This window comes from Aethina tumida, chromosome 4, assembly GCF_024364675.1.
Source record: "Aethina tumida isolate Nest 87 chromosome 4, icAetTumi1.1, whole genome shotgun sequence".
Taxonomy (NCBI): domain Eukaryota; kingdom Metazoa; phylum Arthropoda; class Insecta; order Coleoptera; family Nitidulidae; genus Aethina; species Aethina tumida.
The window spans coordinates 29,658,571-29,669,488 of NC_065438.1; the positions used below are offsets into that span (position 1 = coordinate 29,658,571).

General features: G+C 42.5%; 4 protein-coding genes across 5 annotated transcripts; 1 reads left to right on the forward strand and 3 right to left on the reverse strand.

Annotated features, from left to right (window-relative positions):
• Positions 1–293: 293 nt before the first annotated feature.
• On the reverse strand, positions 294–4,881 carry LOC109603044 (ATP-binding cassette sub-family C member 4). 2 transcript variants are annotated; one of them, XM_049966554.1, is made up of 9 exons: positions 4,662–4,881; positions 4,365–4,598; positions 3,877–4,304; positions 3,662–3,818; positions 2,382–3,605; positions 1,962–2,301; positions 1,742–1,907; positions 1,460–1,690; positions 294–1,367 (listed from the first exon to the last, which is right to left on the reverse strand). In XM_049966554.1, exons 1-9 carry the CDS (start codon positions 4,724–4,726, stop codon positions 451–453), a joined length of 3,762 nt encoding a protein of 1,253 aa, XP_049822511.1. In that variant the 5' UTR covers positions 4,727–4,881; the 3' UTR covers positions 294–450. The 2 variants fall into 2 exon arrangements, with proteins under 2 accessions (XP_049822511.1, XP_049822512.1); XM_049966555.1 differs by having other exon boundaries at positions 1,757–1,907; positions 4,662–4,880.
• A 559-nt stretch (positions 4,882–5,440) lies between these two features.
• On the reverse strand, positions 5,441–6,358 carry LOC126264130 (probable multidrug resistance-associated protein lethal(2)03659). Its single transcript, XM_049966772.1, has one exon. It carries the CDS (start codon positions 6,356–6,358, stop codon positions 5,441–5,443), a length of 918 nt encoding a protein of 305 aa, XP_049822729.1.
• LOC109603043 (ATP-binding cassette sub-family C member 4-like) lies at positions 6,254–9,843 on the reverse strand. The gene is made up of 7 exons (XM_049966971.1): positions 9,581–9,843; positions 9,284–9,517; positions 8,800–9,227; positions 8,585–8,741; positions 6,751–8,529; positions 6,451–6,678; positions 6,254–6,381 (listed from the first exon to the last, which is right to left on the reverse strand). Coding segments are annotated over exons 1-7 (2,904 nt in total). The 5' UTR covers positions 9,658–9,843; the 3' UTR covers positions 6,254–6,380.
• Positions 9,844–9,968: 125 nt separating this feature from the next.
• Positions 9,969–10,808, forward strand: LOC109604879 (zinc finger protein 385D-like). The gene is made up of 3 exons (XM_020021425.2): positions 9,969–10,190; positions 10,251–10,425; positions 10,508–10,808. The coding sequence occupies exons 1-3, from the start codon at positions 9,999–10,001 to the stop codon at positions 10,651–10,653; spliced, it is 513 nt and encodes a 170-aa protein (XP_019876984.2). The 5' UTR covers positions 9,969–9,998; the 3' UTR covers positions 10,654–10,808.
• The last annotated feature ends 110 nt before the right edge of the window (positions 10,809–10,918 follow it).

Consider the following 10,918-nt stretch of genomic DNA (forward strand, 5'->3'; position numbering starts at 1 on the left):
CGCGTCTCATTAATCGAACAGCTGATTGATTCGTTTACGTTTCCCATTACAATTACACGTTGCGTAATATTACTACGGTGTTATGCATGGAATGGAAATGTATTTGCGTTAGGTTAATCCCCGCAATTTCAAGGTTACGTTATTCAGTATTTCATAATCGCTTTCAATTTTAGGCAGGTCGTTTTAGATATGGAAATATTTTTATAAATTTCTCTAAAATTTTAATTTAAATATTGAAACAAGTATACAACACAGTTGTGTAAACCGGTGATAAAGTTAAGACGTCGATTCTTTTTCTCCAAAAGATAACTTTAATACTGACTAAACAATTAAACTCCAACAATGGCATATTTTCTCACATTGCTCAATCCGTTTCGTATACGCTAATTGTTTGAAGGTCAGTTCTTAAACTTAAAAAAATACAACAAAGGAACCAATTTAGTATGAAATTTATTGTATAAAATAATTGATTTGTTCGTTCGCGTTCTGCATCATTCGATGGAACAAACCCTTTTCGTTCTTTAACAAAACGGACGGTTCATCGAATTCTTTGATCGCTCCGTCCTCGATCACCATCACCAAGTCCGAGTTGATGACGGACCTCAATCGATGGGCAATCGTTAAGACGGTGCACTTTTGGAAGCATTCCTTTATCGTCGTTTGTATTTTGTCGTCGAGTTCGGGTTCCATGTTGGCCGTTGCCTCGTCCAACACGATTATCTTGTTTTTGCTGACCAAAGCTCGTGCGAGACAAATGAGCTGTCTTTGGCCGGAACTGTAGTTTCTGCCTCCATCCACGATGTTGCAGTCCAACGATTGCACCAGATCCTTCAGGTTCATTTTCTCTATGGTCTTCCAGATTGCCATGTCCGTGTGTTTGCCCAAAGGGTCGATGTTGGTTCTGATCGTGCCGGCAAATAGAACCGGATCCTGCGGAATTATGGCGATACTGGAACGTACCAGTTCCAGCTTTACCCCGGCAATGTTGATTCCGTCAATCAGAATCTTACCTTCTATCGGATACATTCGAAACAGTGCCGAAATGATGGAACTCTTTCCCGCTCCCGTTCTCCCAACGATTCCCACTTTTTTGCCGGCCTCGATCGTAAAAGTGACGTCTTTCAGGGCATAATTAAACTTTCTGAAATATCTCAGCATTACACCTCGATACTCGATTTTACCGACGCTGGGCCAGTTTTCCGGGATGGAGCCGTGCGTCGATTCCGGCGGATTTCCAATGTACTCCATCACTCGTTCCACGCTGGTCATTTGACTCTCGAAGTCGCTCCATTGACGGATCACCCACTGAAGCATCCCGGTCAATGCGGAAGCCTGGATGATCGCCAAACCGACATCTCCCGCTTTCACTGAAACGTTTTTAATGTTTTCTTATTGCTCTGCCGATTGACGATTGACGGATTGACGATCAATTCTAATGGGGAGCCACGTACGTACGTACCTGGGTTGCTGATGACGAAATGAATTATGATGGTGGCGAGGAACAGTTGACACGTCAAGTCGAGATAGAAACCGAAAGCTCTGGACGAGCATTGGGCCATGTACAGAGAAGAAGTAAAAACGTCGAGGTGCTGGTCAAAGTCTTTTTTGTAGTGGTTCTCCATTTTGTACGCTCTGATCGTTATCAGTCCTTCCAGCGATGCGTTTATGTGTCCAATTATTGGCGCATTTGCTGAAATTATTTGTCATTTAAATTTTGATTGATGATTTAATTGCTGTATACATTTAATATACTCACTTGCGGCGCCCAAACGCTTCAGACTTCTTCCCACCGGGATGTAACACATTCTTATAAAATACAGCTTCAAAAGCACAAAGGCGGACGGTATCAAAAAGAGAACTTTCACCGTTGCTATTACGACAATTCTGCCAATCAACAAGCACAAACCCTAAAAAATAAATAATTACGTTCAGACGTATGTGTTTGGGTGTTCATAACATACTCTGAAAACTTCGTAAATCTGAAAAGGAATATTCTCGTCGATTCCAGACAAATCTTTCGAAAACCTGTTCAGAACGTTTCCGACTTTGTTCTCGTAGAAAAATTGCATTTGAGACTTCAAAACTGCCGAAATCAAAGAATTGTGCAGCTTCTCTGAAGAAACCGAAGAAAAATAGAAATGGGAAAACGATTTGATAATTCCCAATGCGGCTGATCCAAAGACGAGAACAGTGTAAATGTACATTATTTTGGTTCTTTCAATCTCTTTCGAAGGACCCATCCCTATTGTATGGGTTGTGTTGTTGGAACGAAGTTTGCTTATTTCGTCTTCCACGTTGATCCTGAAAAACGGTTAACTCAACTGAGTACAGGTACGGTTAATAGGTGATTGTTTCAAAGTAAAAAGTCAAACGAAACTCACCAATCTCTCAAAAGTGTGTCGCTGTAACTGGTGGTCCATTGATAGAGAACGAAGAGCAGAACTACGATGAAGACGATGCAAAAACCGCCATAAAAATTCAAATATTTTTTGTAAACCTTCCACGAAACTGTCCCTTCCTTTCCCTTTTCTTGGTACAGCTTATTATGTGCGATCTCCTTGTTTTCCAATAAGGTGTCGCTTTCGTTGGCTTCGTCTCCCTGGATATATCGTAACTCTTTGTTGAAGTGATCTTCGTCGACGTCGTCCATGTAAAAAGTGATCCTTTTGTCGAGCAGTTGCTTCTGCTTCTCGATGGTTGGTGTGGTCCCGTTTTCCATGATGATTTTGTGGTCGGCCTGTTTGATGTAGTGCACGTTGTTCGTGACGAACAGAACCAGTTTGGTAGCCAGGTAGCCCTTCAGGCACTCGTTGAAAATATACTTGCTGACGTTCGAGTCCAGACCTTTCAGACAGTCGTCCAACAGATAAATGTCGGTGTTCCTGTAACAGGCTCTCGCCAGTGCGATCCTCGTTTTCTGTCCGTTGCTCAAGTTTATCCCGTCGTCTCCGATCAGAGTGGCATCGCCGTTCGGCATAGAGTTTATCTCCTTGTTCAACGCACACACTTTCAGGACCTCCAAATACCTGGCCGTGTCGTACTCGAGTCCGAAGAGGATGTTGTCCTTGATGGTGCCGGGAAAGAGCCACGGATCTTCGGAGACGTACGAGATCGAACCGCGCACGTCCATCATTCCCTGACAGATGCTGTACTCTTTCAAGATCACCTTGAACAGCGTACTTTTGCCGCTTCCGTAATTTCCGGTGACGACGTTCAGTCCGGACGTCAGTTTCATGGAAACGTAATTCAACACTTGTTTCTCTTCGATCTTGACCGCCACTTTGTTCAAATAAATTTTCGGTTCTTCGACATTGACGTCTGCGGCAGTCTTTCTCTCTTCAGCCCCCAACAACTGGTCGAATCGTTGCAAACTGGCGAGCAGTTCGGAAATGGAGATGATGCCTAACGGTATGGTGACTTGGAGATAGGATCGAAGACTGCCGTAGCACTGATGAATGAAGAAAACTGTGCCCGCCTCCAGAGCATGTCCCAGCCATGCATAAGTCATCACCAACAGGTAAAAGGAAATGCTGTGGTTCAACACGGGAAGGATCAATCCCAACGCCTTCAGATAGTAGATGTTGCGCAACTTTTTTATTTCTTCCCTGAAACGAAGAAGACTCTTTTGAAAGGAACCTGACCGAACGGACGGTGTAGTTACTTTCTGGCTCCGGTGATCCTGTCCTCGAAAAACCGTTCCCACGTGTAGTATTTCACCACTTTGATGGCACTCAAAGTCTCCTGTGTCGATTCTATTCTGTAATCGGTCCTCTTTCCCATCGATATTCTCTGCGAGGTCAGTTTTCTGCCCATGTAAACTGGAAAGAGAAACACCGTCGCTTGGGCGGGACGAAACGAAATAAGCCATCAACTTACCTTGCAGAGGAGTCAACAGAATTAAGCACACGAGTCCTGCGAAAAGGGCGCCGTGTACCTCTCTGTAGATGATATAACACATCACACATATTTGAAAGAATCCGATCCACAGATCGTTTAGGAAAATAAAAACTCTCTCGAAAATTGCGACATCTTTTGTGAGGAGCGTCGTGACTTTTCCGATTGTGATTTCGGACAGAGCGTTTTCGTGAATGACGAGAATTTTTCGGTAGAGTAAAGTGGTGAAGGCCGTCCGAACTCTGATACCGAATTCCGAGATCAGTTGCATGTAATTGTGATTGTAGATGACCTGGAAGATGCCGATGAGGATCAAGGCGGAACCGTACTGGTAAGCGTACGACTTGGGAAAGGCGGATTTATCCTTGAAGTAGTTGAGGAACTTTTCCAAAAAAATCGGTTGGAGGACTCTGAAAGTAAATTGGTTTTAGCATTATGATGCGTCTGTGATTGATTCCGTTGCGACGTACATGATGGATGTTCTTACGATTAACTGCAACACACCCAAAAAAAGATACGTCTTGGCGTAATGTTTCCACAATAGTTGCTTCAACGAGACCGATTTCTCATCGATGCTCATGAGTTCTTTCGTTTTCTCCAAAGCATCTCCCAGTCTTTTCGACGCAAAGCTTTCGGGTATTCCGTAAACGTCGTCCAAATTTAATTCCCTCTTTCGACCCTTTTTGAAAATGGGAATGGTGTATCTAAAATTATAGAAAATCCACCAGTGTCACAGCAAGAATAAATAATGTGATGAAATTGCTTACAGGAAAAATAGTCTCTTGAAGATGTTTGCATTTTCCACCGGATTTTTCACATTCGGACGATCCATTGTCGCAGGCAGCTACATTTGAGTTCACGACTCTTATCAACACCTATTGCTTTATTTCATTTCCCTTATCTGGAGTGCTGCCGATCATTACACAACTTTGATGTCGATTTATCTTTATCGATAAAAGTTATATATCGAATAAATAAAATATCTCTTTAATAAACACAATCAAAATACAAAAATTTAAACGCCAACTCTCTGAAACGTTTAAACTTCAATTTTTTTCACAGCATTATTACGATACGTAATAATAATAATAATTGGCAAATAATTAATTAATAATTAAAATATTAATAATAATTAATACATAATAACCAACCAATTCAATTAAAATCAGTAAAACTAAACTGAGCAAAACAAAGAATCGGTTGGTGTTACTTCATTCAACGCTCAACGCGCAACGCGCACTCTCAACACATCAACACCGGATGGTTCTATCGAAAACTATGTACACTGATTGGTGCAAATTCAAACGATTGATTGTAATGTACACTCTCGATAGATGGCAGTAAATTTCACGAATCACATTACTGATTGGAGTTTGCCGATATAGCGGTCCATGATTCACACACACATTTCAGGCTAAATATAAACCTGAAACTAAAACAACAAATAAAACTTGTACGAGTTTGGCCAACACACGATTTTTATTATTACAATACATACAGTACAGAACATAATCTGATTTAACTACGCGTAAAGAGTAGGAACTAATTAATATTGATCGTCTTCCTCTTGAATGTCGTCGGTTAATTGTATCCCGGCTTGAGAGGCCATCTTCCGAAACTGTCCGTCTCGCTGTCGCAACAAATCGTTTGGCTTACCGTACTGAACGATTCGTCCGCCGTCGACCACCAAAACCTTGTCAGACTTAATGACCGTGTTGATACGATGGGCTATCGTTAAAACCGTGCTGTGTCCGAAATGCACTCGGATCGTTTCGTGGAGCAGCTTATCGGTTTCCGGATCCATATTTGCAGTGGCCTCGTCCAAAACGATGATTTTGTTGCGAGTGACCAACGCCCTGGCCAAACAAATCAGCTGTCTCTGGCCCGAACTGTACTTGCTGCCGCTTTCTGTGATCTTCATCTCGAGGTTCGGAACCATTTCGGTCAGTTTTACTATTCGAATGGCTCTCCAAATCTCCTCGTCTTTGTACTTGTCCAAAGGGTCGATGTTCTTTCGGATCGTTCCGGAGAATAAAATCGGATCCTGAGGGATGATGGCAATGCTGGATCGCAAAAATTCCAGATTCAAGGTGCCGATGTCTTCGCCGTCAATCACGATGCTGCCGGAGATGTTGTACAATCGGAACAGGACCGAAATTATCGAGGACTTCCCCGCCCCCGTTCGACCCACAATTCCGATTTTCTCGCCCGGCTCGACTCGAAAACTGATGTCCCTCAAAATGTGCTCGTTCGTCGTTTCGTACACCAAATTGACGTGGTCGAAAGTGATTTGTCCGTTCTTGGGCCACTCCGTCACCGTCCTACCTTCGGATTTGCTCTCCAAAGGTATTTCGGTGTACTCCAGAACTCTTTCGACCGACGTCACTTGACTCTCCAGCTCTGAAAACTGTTTGGTCGCCCACGTTATGACCGCAGTCAACATGAACACCTGAGTTATGGCCATTCCGACGCTTCCGGAATCCGTATCTGAAAGAGGAAGAGCCTCCGTCATTAATCACGACAATCGACAGCCAATCCGATCGATCGGTGACTTACCATTGTTGAAGAAGAATCCGACGATGACGATGGCCATAAATCCTGTGCAGATAATGTCGATGGCGAAACTGAACGCCCTCTGAGTGCATTGGATCATGTACCAGGAGGAGGAGAACAGGTCGGTGTGGCGGTCGAACTGATCTCTCAGGATTTGTTCCGTCTCGTAAGCTCTGATTGTGCTCAAACCGTCGAGAGTTGCGTTCAAATATCCCACCATCGGACTTCTCGCTAAAAATGAGCACGTTTTGAGTCTCGTCAACCAATATATATATATATATATAGCCACAGATGACAGCTTACTAATCGCATCCAGTCTCCTGAGACTCCTCCCCGTCGGGATGTAGTAACATCGCAGGAAGTAGACGACGGAAGCAAAGATTGCGGCCGGTACCAGGTACATGTTGTTCACGATGGATATCAGATAGGTCACTCCGACTATCATGCATGTTATCTACGAACAGACGGTTAGTTTGATAACGTCGCTTGATGTGGATAGTTACCCTGAAAAGTTCGTATATCAAAAAGGGAATGTACTCGTCGACCGAACACAAATCCTTCGAGAACCTGTTCAAAATGTTCCCGATGAAGTGCACGTCGAAAAACTGCAACGGACTGTTCAGCAACGACTGAACCATGCAATCGTGCAACTTCCTCGAAGCCCTCGACGACAACATAAAGTGCAGCAGAGCTCTGAGGACCAAAATCACGGTGACACTCAATGTAAGCGTCATGTAAAAGTCAAAGGTTGATTTGTGTGCGGTCTCTTGGTTGGCGATCAATTCCCGTAATTCGGTATTATTCGAGTCGTTGTTGCTCTGAAGTTTGAGCGCCGTAATGTTGGCCTGTAAATTCACCCATTTCTTTATTTGATTGTCGCCTTCGGTCACTCCCCATTGACCAACGACGAACATGGTCATGACCATCAGTATTCCCCAGAAGCCTCCGTAAAACTTAAAGTACCTCCCGTAAACTCTGTAATCGACCTTGCCTCGTTTCTGTTTCTCCTCGTACACATCTTTCGAAGGTTTCGTGTTTTTATCCAACAACGAATCGGTTTCCTCCATCAGTTCACTGGCCCGAAGGTCTCTTATCACTTTGTTGCTTCTGTCTTCGTCGATGTACCTCGTGATTCGTTTGCTCAGTCTTTTGCTCTGGTCCTCCAGAGACAGAGTCCTGCCTTCCTCCAAGACCAGCTTGTTGTCGGCCTCTCGCAGATAAAACGGATTGTGGGAAACGAATATGACAATTTTGTCCTTGAGGAAACCCTTTATGCATCTGTCGAACACATATCTGCCAACGTTGGCGTCCAAAGCGGTCAAACAGTCGTCCAGCAAATAGACGTCACTGTTCTTGTAGCAGCACCTGGCCAAACTGATCCTGGCCTTTTGCCCTTTGCTCAAATTCAAACCTTTGTCGCCGACGATCGTTTGGTCACCGTTCTCAAAGAGATTGATGTCAAAAGTGAGTGCGCAGCAGGAAAGAACTTGGAAGTACCTCTCTTCGTCGAAAGGCAATCCGAAGATGATGTTTTGTCGAACCGTCGACGGAAAAACCCACGGTTCCTGTGAAGCATAAGAAACGGTGCCCTTCACAGAACATGTTCCTTTAGTGATCGAACACTCTCCAAGCATCGACTTCAAAAGTGTACTCTTGCCGCTTCCTACGTTTCCCGTTACCATCGTCAACCCTTTGTCCGCTTTTAACGAGACCGATTTTAGTATTTCCTCGTTAGCCAACGTCACCGCAACATTTTCCATCAATATTTCCGCTTTTCCTTCGACATTTTCCCTCCTTTCGTGTCGTTTCAATTCCGGAGCGTTCATAAATCTGTCCAGTCGGGTCAACGAAGCCACCAATTCCGCAGACTGACTAATTCCGAGAGGAATTGAAATGCTGATGAACATTTTCAGGGAACCGAAACAGGACAAAATATAATACACCAGTTCGCCGTCCAAGTCCTTCCCGAACCACGAGTTCGCCAAGATGATGAGACAGAAGGTGGCATGTGTCACCACACTTCCCAGAACTATCGAAAACGATTTTAAGTAGAAGATCTTTTTCAATTCGTCTATTTCTATTCTAAAAAGAAAGAGGAAGTAAATACGGATGGAAGAAACAAACACGTTTGACTGACCTTCTCGCGTTGGTCACGTGATTTTGAAAGAACCGTTCCCACGTATACATTTTTATTATTTTAATCGCACTCAGAGCTTCCTGAGTCACTTGAATTCGGTCGTCTGTTTTCTTGGCACACTTTAAGCGCATCTCGCTCGTCTTTTTACCCAAAAACACTGAAAATGAAAAGAGGAATTTTCAACAGGAACAAATGCAACAAACATCTTTTCGTACCTTGAAATGGAATGCAAACCAACACGAATCCCATTCCGATAAAGACGGGATAACCGATCCGCACATGTATCAAATAAGTAACGACGCCCATTAAAACAAACCCATTCCACATGTCGTTGAAGAAAGCGATGGCCGTTTCGAATGTGTTCACATCTTTGATCAGCAGTGTGACGATCTTCCCCATGGTGATGTCCGACAGCGCCTCCGGGCTCAGTTTCAGGGCTTTCCGATAGAGCAACGAGGAGAAGGAAGTGCACACTTTTATCGAAAACTCCTTGATGATCTGTTGATAGTTATAGTCGAAAAGGTATTTGAGGAGGGTGAGAACGATTATCGAGGAACCATAGTAAAACGCGTCGTTTCTCGATAACGTGTTGGTCGGAGAGAAATACGAGACGAATTTGCCCACCGCTTGCGGCATGAGTTGCCTGAAAACATCACGTTCAGAACGAAGGGGACTTCTAGAAAAGATACAAACACTTACACGAAACCAATTTGGACGATGACGTTTAAAGCACCAAGTGATAAATATTGTTTCCCATATCTGGACCAAGTCAGTCGGTACAAAGAAGGTCTGTGGTTTTTTCTTTTGTCTTCGTTCCAGTGACTTTCCAACTCGTCGCCCAGTTTTCTTGTTCTAAACTTTGGCAAAACCTCGTACACGTCGTCCACTTCCAATTCCTTTTTGAATCCCTTTTTGAAAATGTCGTACGTATAACTGGAGGTGTCGAAATAAGTGAATGCGTTACACGAAAGGGAATAAGAAATAAAGATTACTTACAGAAAGGTGATTACAGATAGTATGGAAGCATTTTTTCTGGGGTTGATGGTTCTGTCGGGACCCCTTCTTTGGTCCATGGTTGTTCGTTCATTCGAAATGATCAAATGTTACGTTACAATAATTATAGTGATTAGTCGTTCTCGAAAGATAAGCATTTAATTTGGCTTATCATTGAAAATCGTCTTTATCTTATTGTGACTACAAGTTTTCAAGTGATTTGCTAATTATACGATTCCAAATTGAAACAACAACCGAAGGAAAATTGTTTCCCCAACAATTTCAACATGTTCGTCCCAACATTTGCGAAACGAAACTTGACACGCTGTATACAATTATTTTAAAATTGCCTCGAATTTTTTTTATAAATCTTGTCAATTTTTTCTGCTTTGAAATCAGAAATCGTCGACAATTCTTATAAATGTATACGGTGGAAGACATGTCTGCGTCAATCGACACCAAAATTATCGAAAATGAATCAAACAATATCAAAAATGACGACAATAATAACAACAACAACAACAACAACAACTCGGATAAAGAAGAAACAAACTCGACACTAACAACCACTGAAACCGAGGATCGGGAAGAAAGCGAACAACAAGCGACAACAGTAAGTTAATCTTGTTTCTTGTGGTTTCATTAAATTTACTCAGCCACTCTCATTACTCAGACGACTCTTTGCTGCGATATTTGCAACATAAAAGTGACGAGTTCGAAAATCCTGCAAAGACATTTGGACGGTCGCAAACACAAAATGAGGTCGGAACGCCGAGGCAAAAATTATTATTGCGAATTGTGCGACATCACCGCCAATTCCGAGACTCAATTGAACATCCATCTGAGCAGTGAGTATCACCCGTTCATCTTGCAAACATGAAACATCGTTCATCGTTCATCGTTCATCGTTCATCGTTCGTTTGTTTCTAGGCTCGAAACACAAAGCGAGAGTGATCAAAAGGGAATACGCGGAATTCACCGACCTCTCTGCAAACTCGAAAGCATTATGGATCTTGATCTTTTGCGCGTTGTGCATCTTTTTAAACTTGTTGCTTCTCTTCCGATTATACTTGTAGATCTACAGACATGTTTTTTTCTGTGTAGTTCTTATCATATTTATTTGTAAGTTAGTTATTTATTAAATTGTAGAAAGAAAAAATACCAGAAGCATTTGTAACTGTCTGTCTCTTTTAATCATTATTTTGTTTTACTGTAACTATCTATTTGAAAATTTATACTTTTTTCACCATATTATCTTTGCTACGTTTATATTATATTGTGTTATGGTTATTGATAATGCTTTTAATAAAAATAAAGGATAATCATGGTGATTGTGAGCTT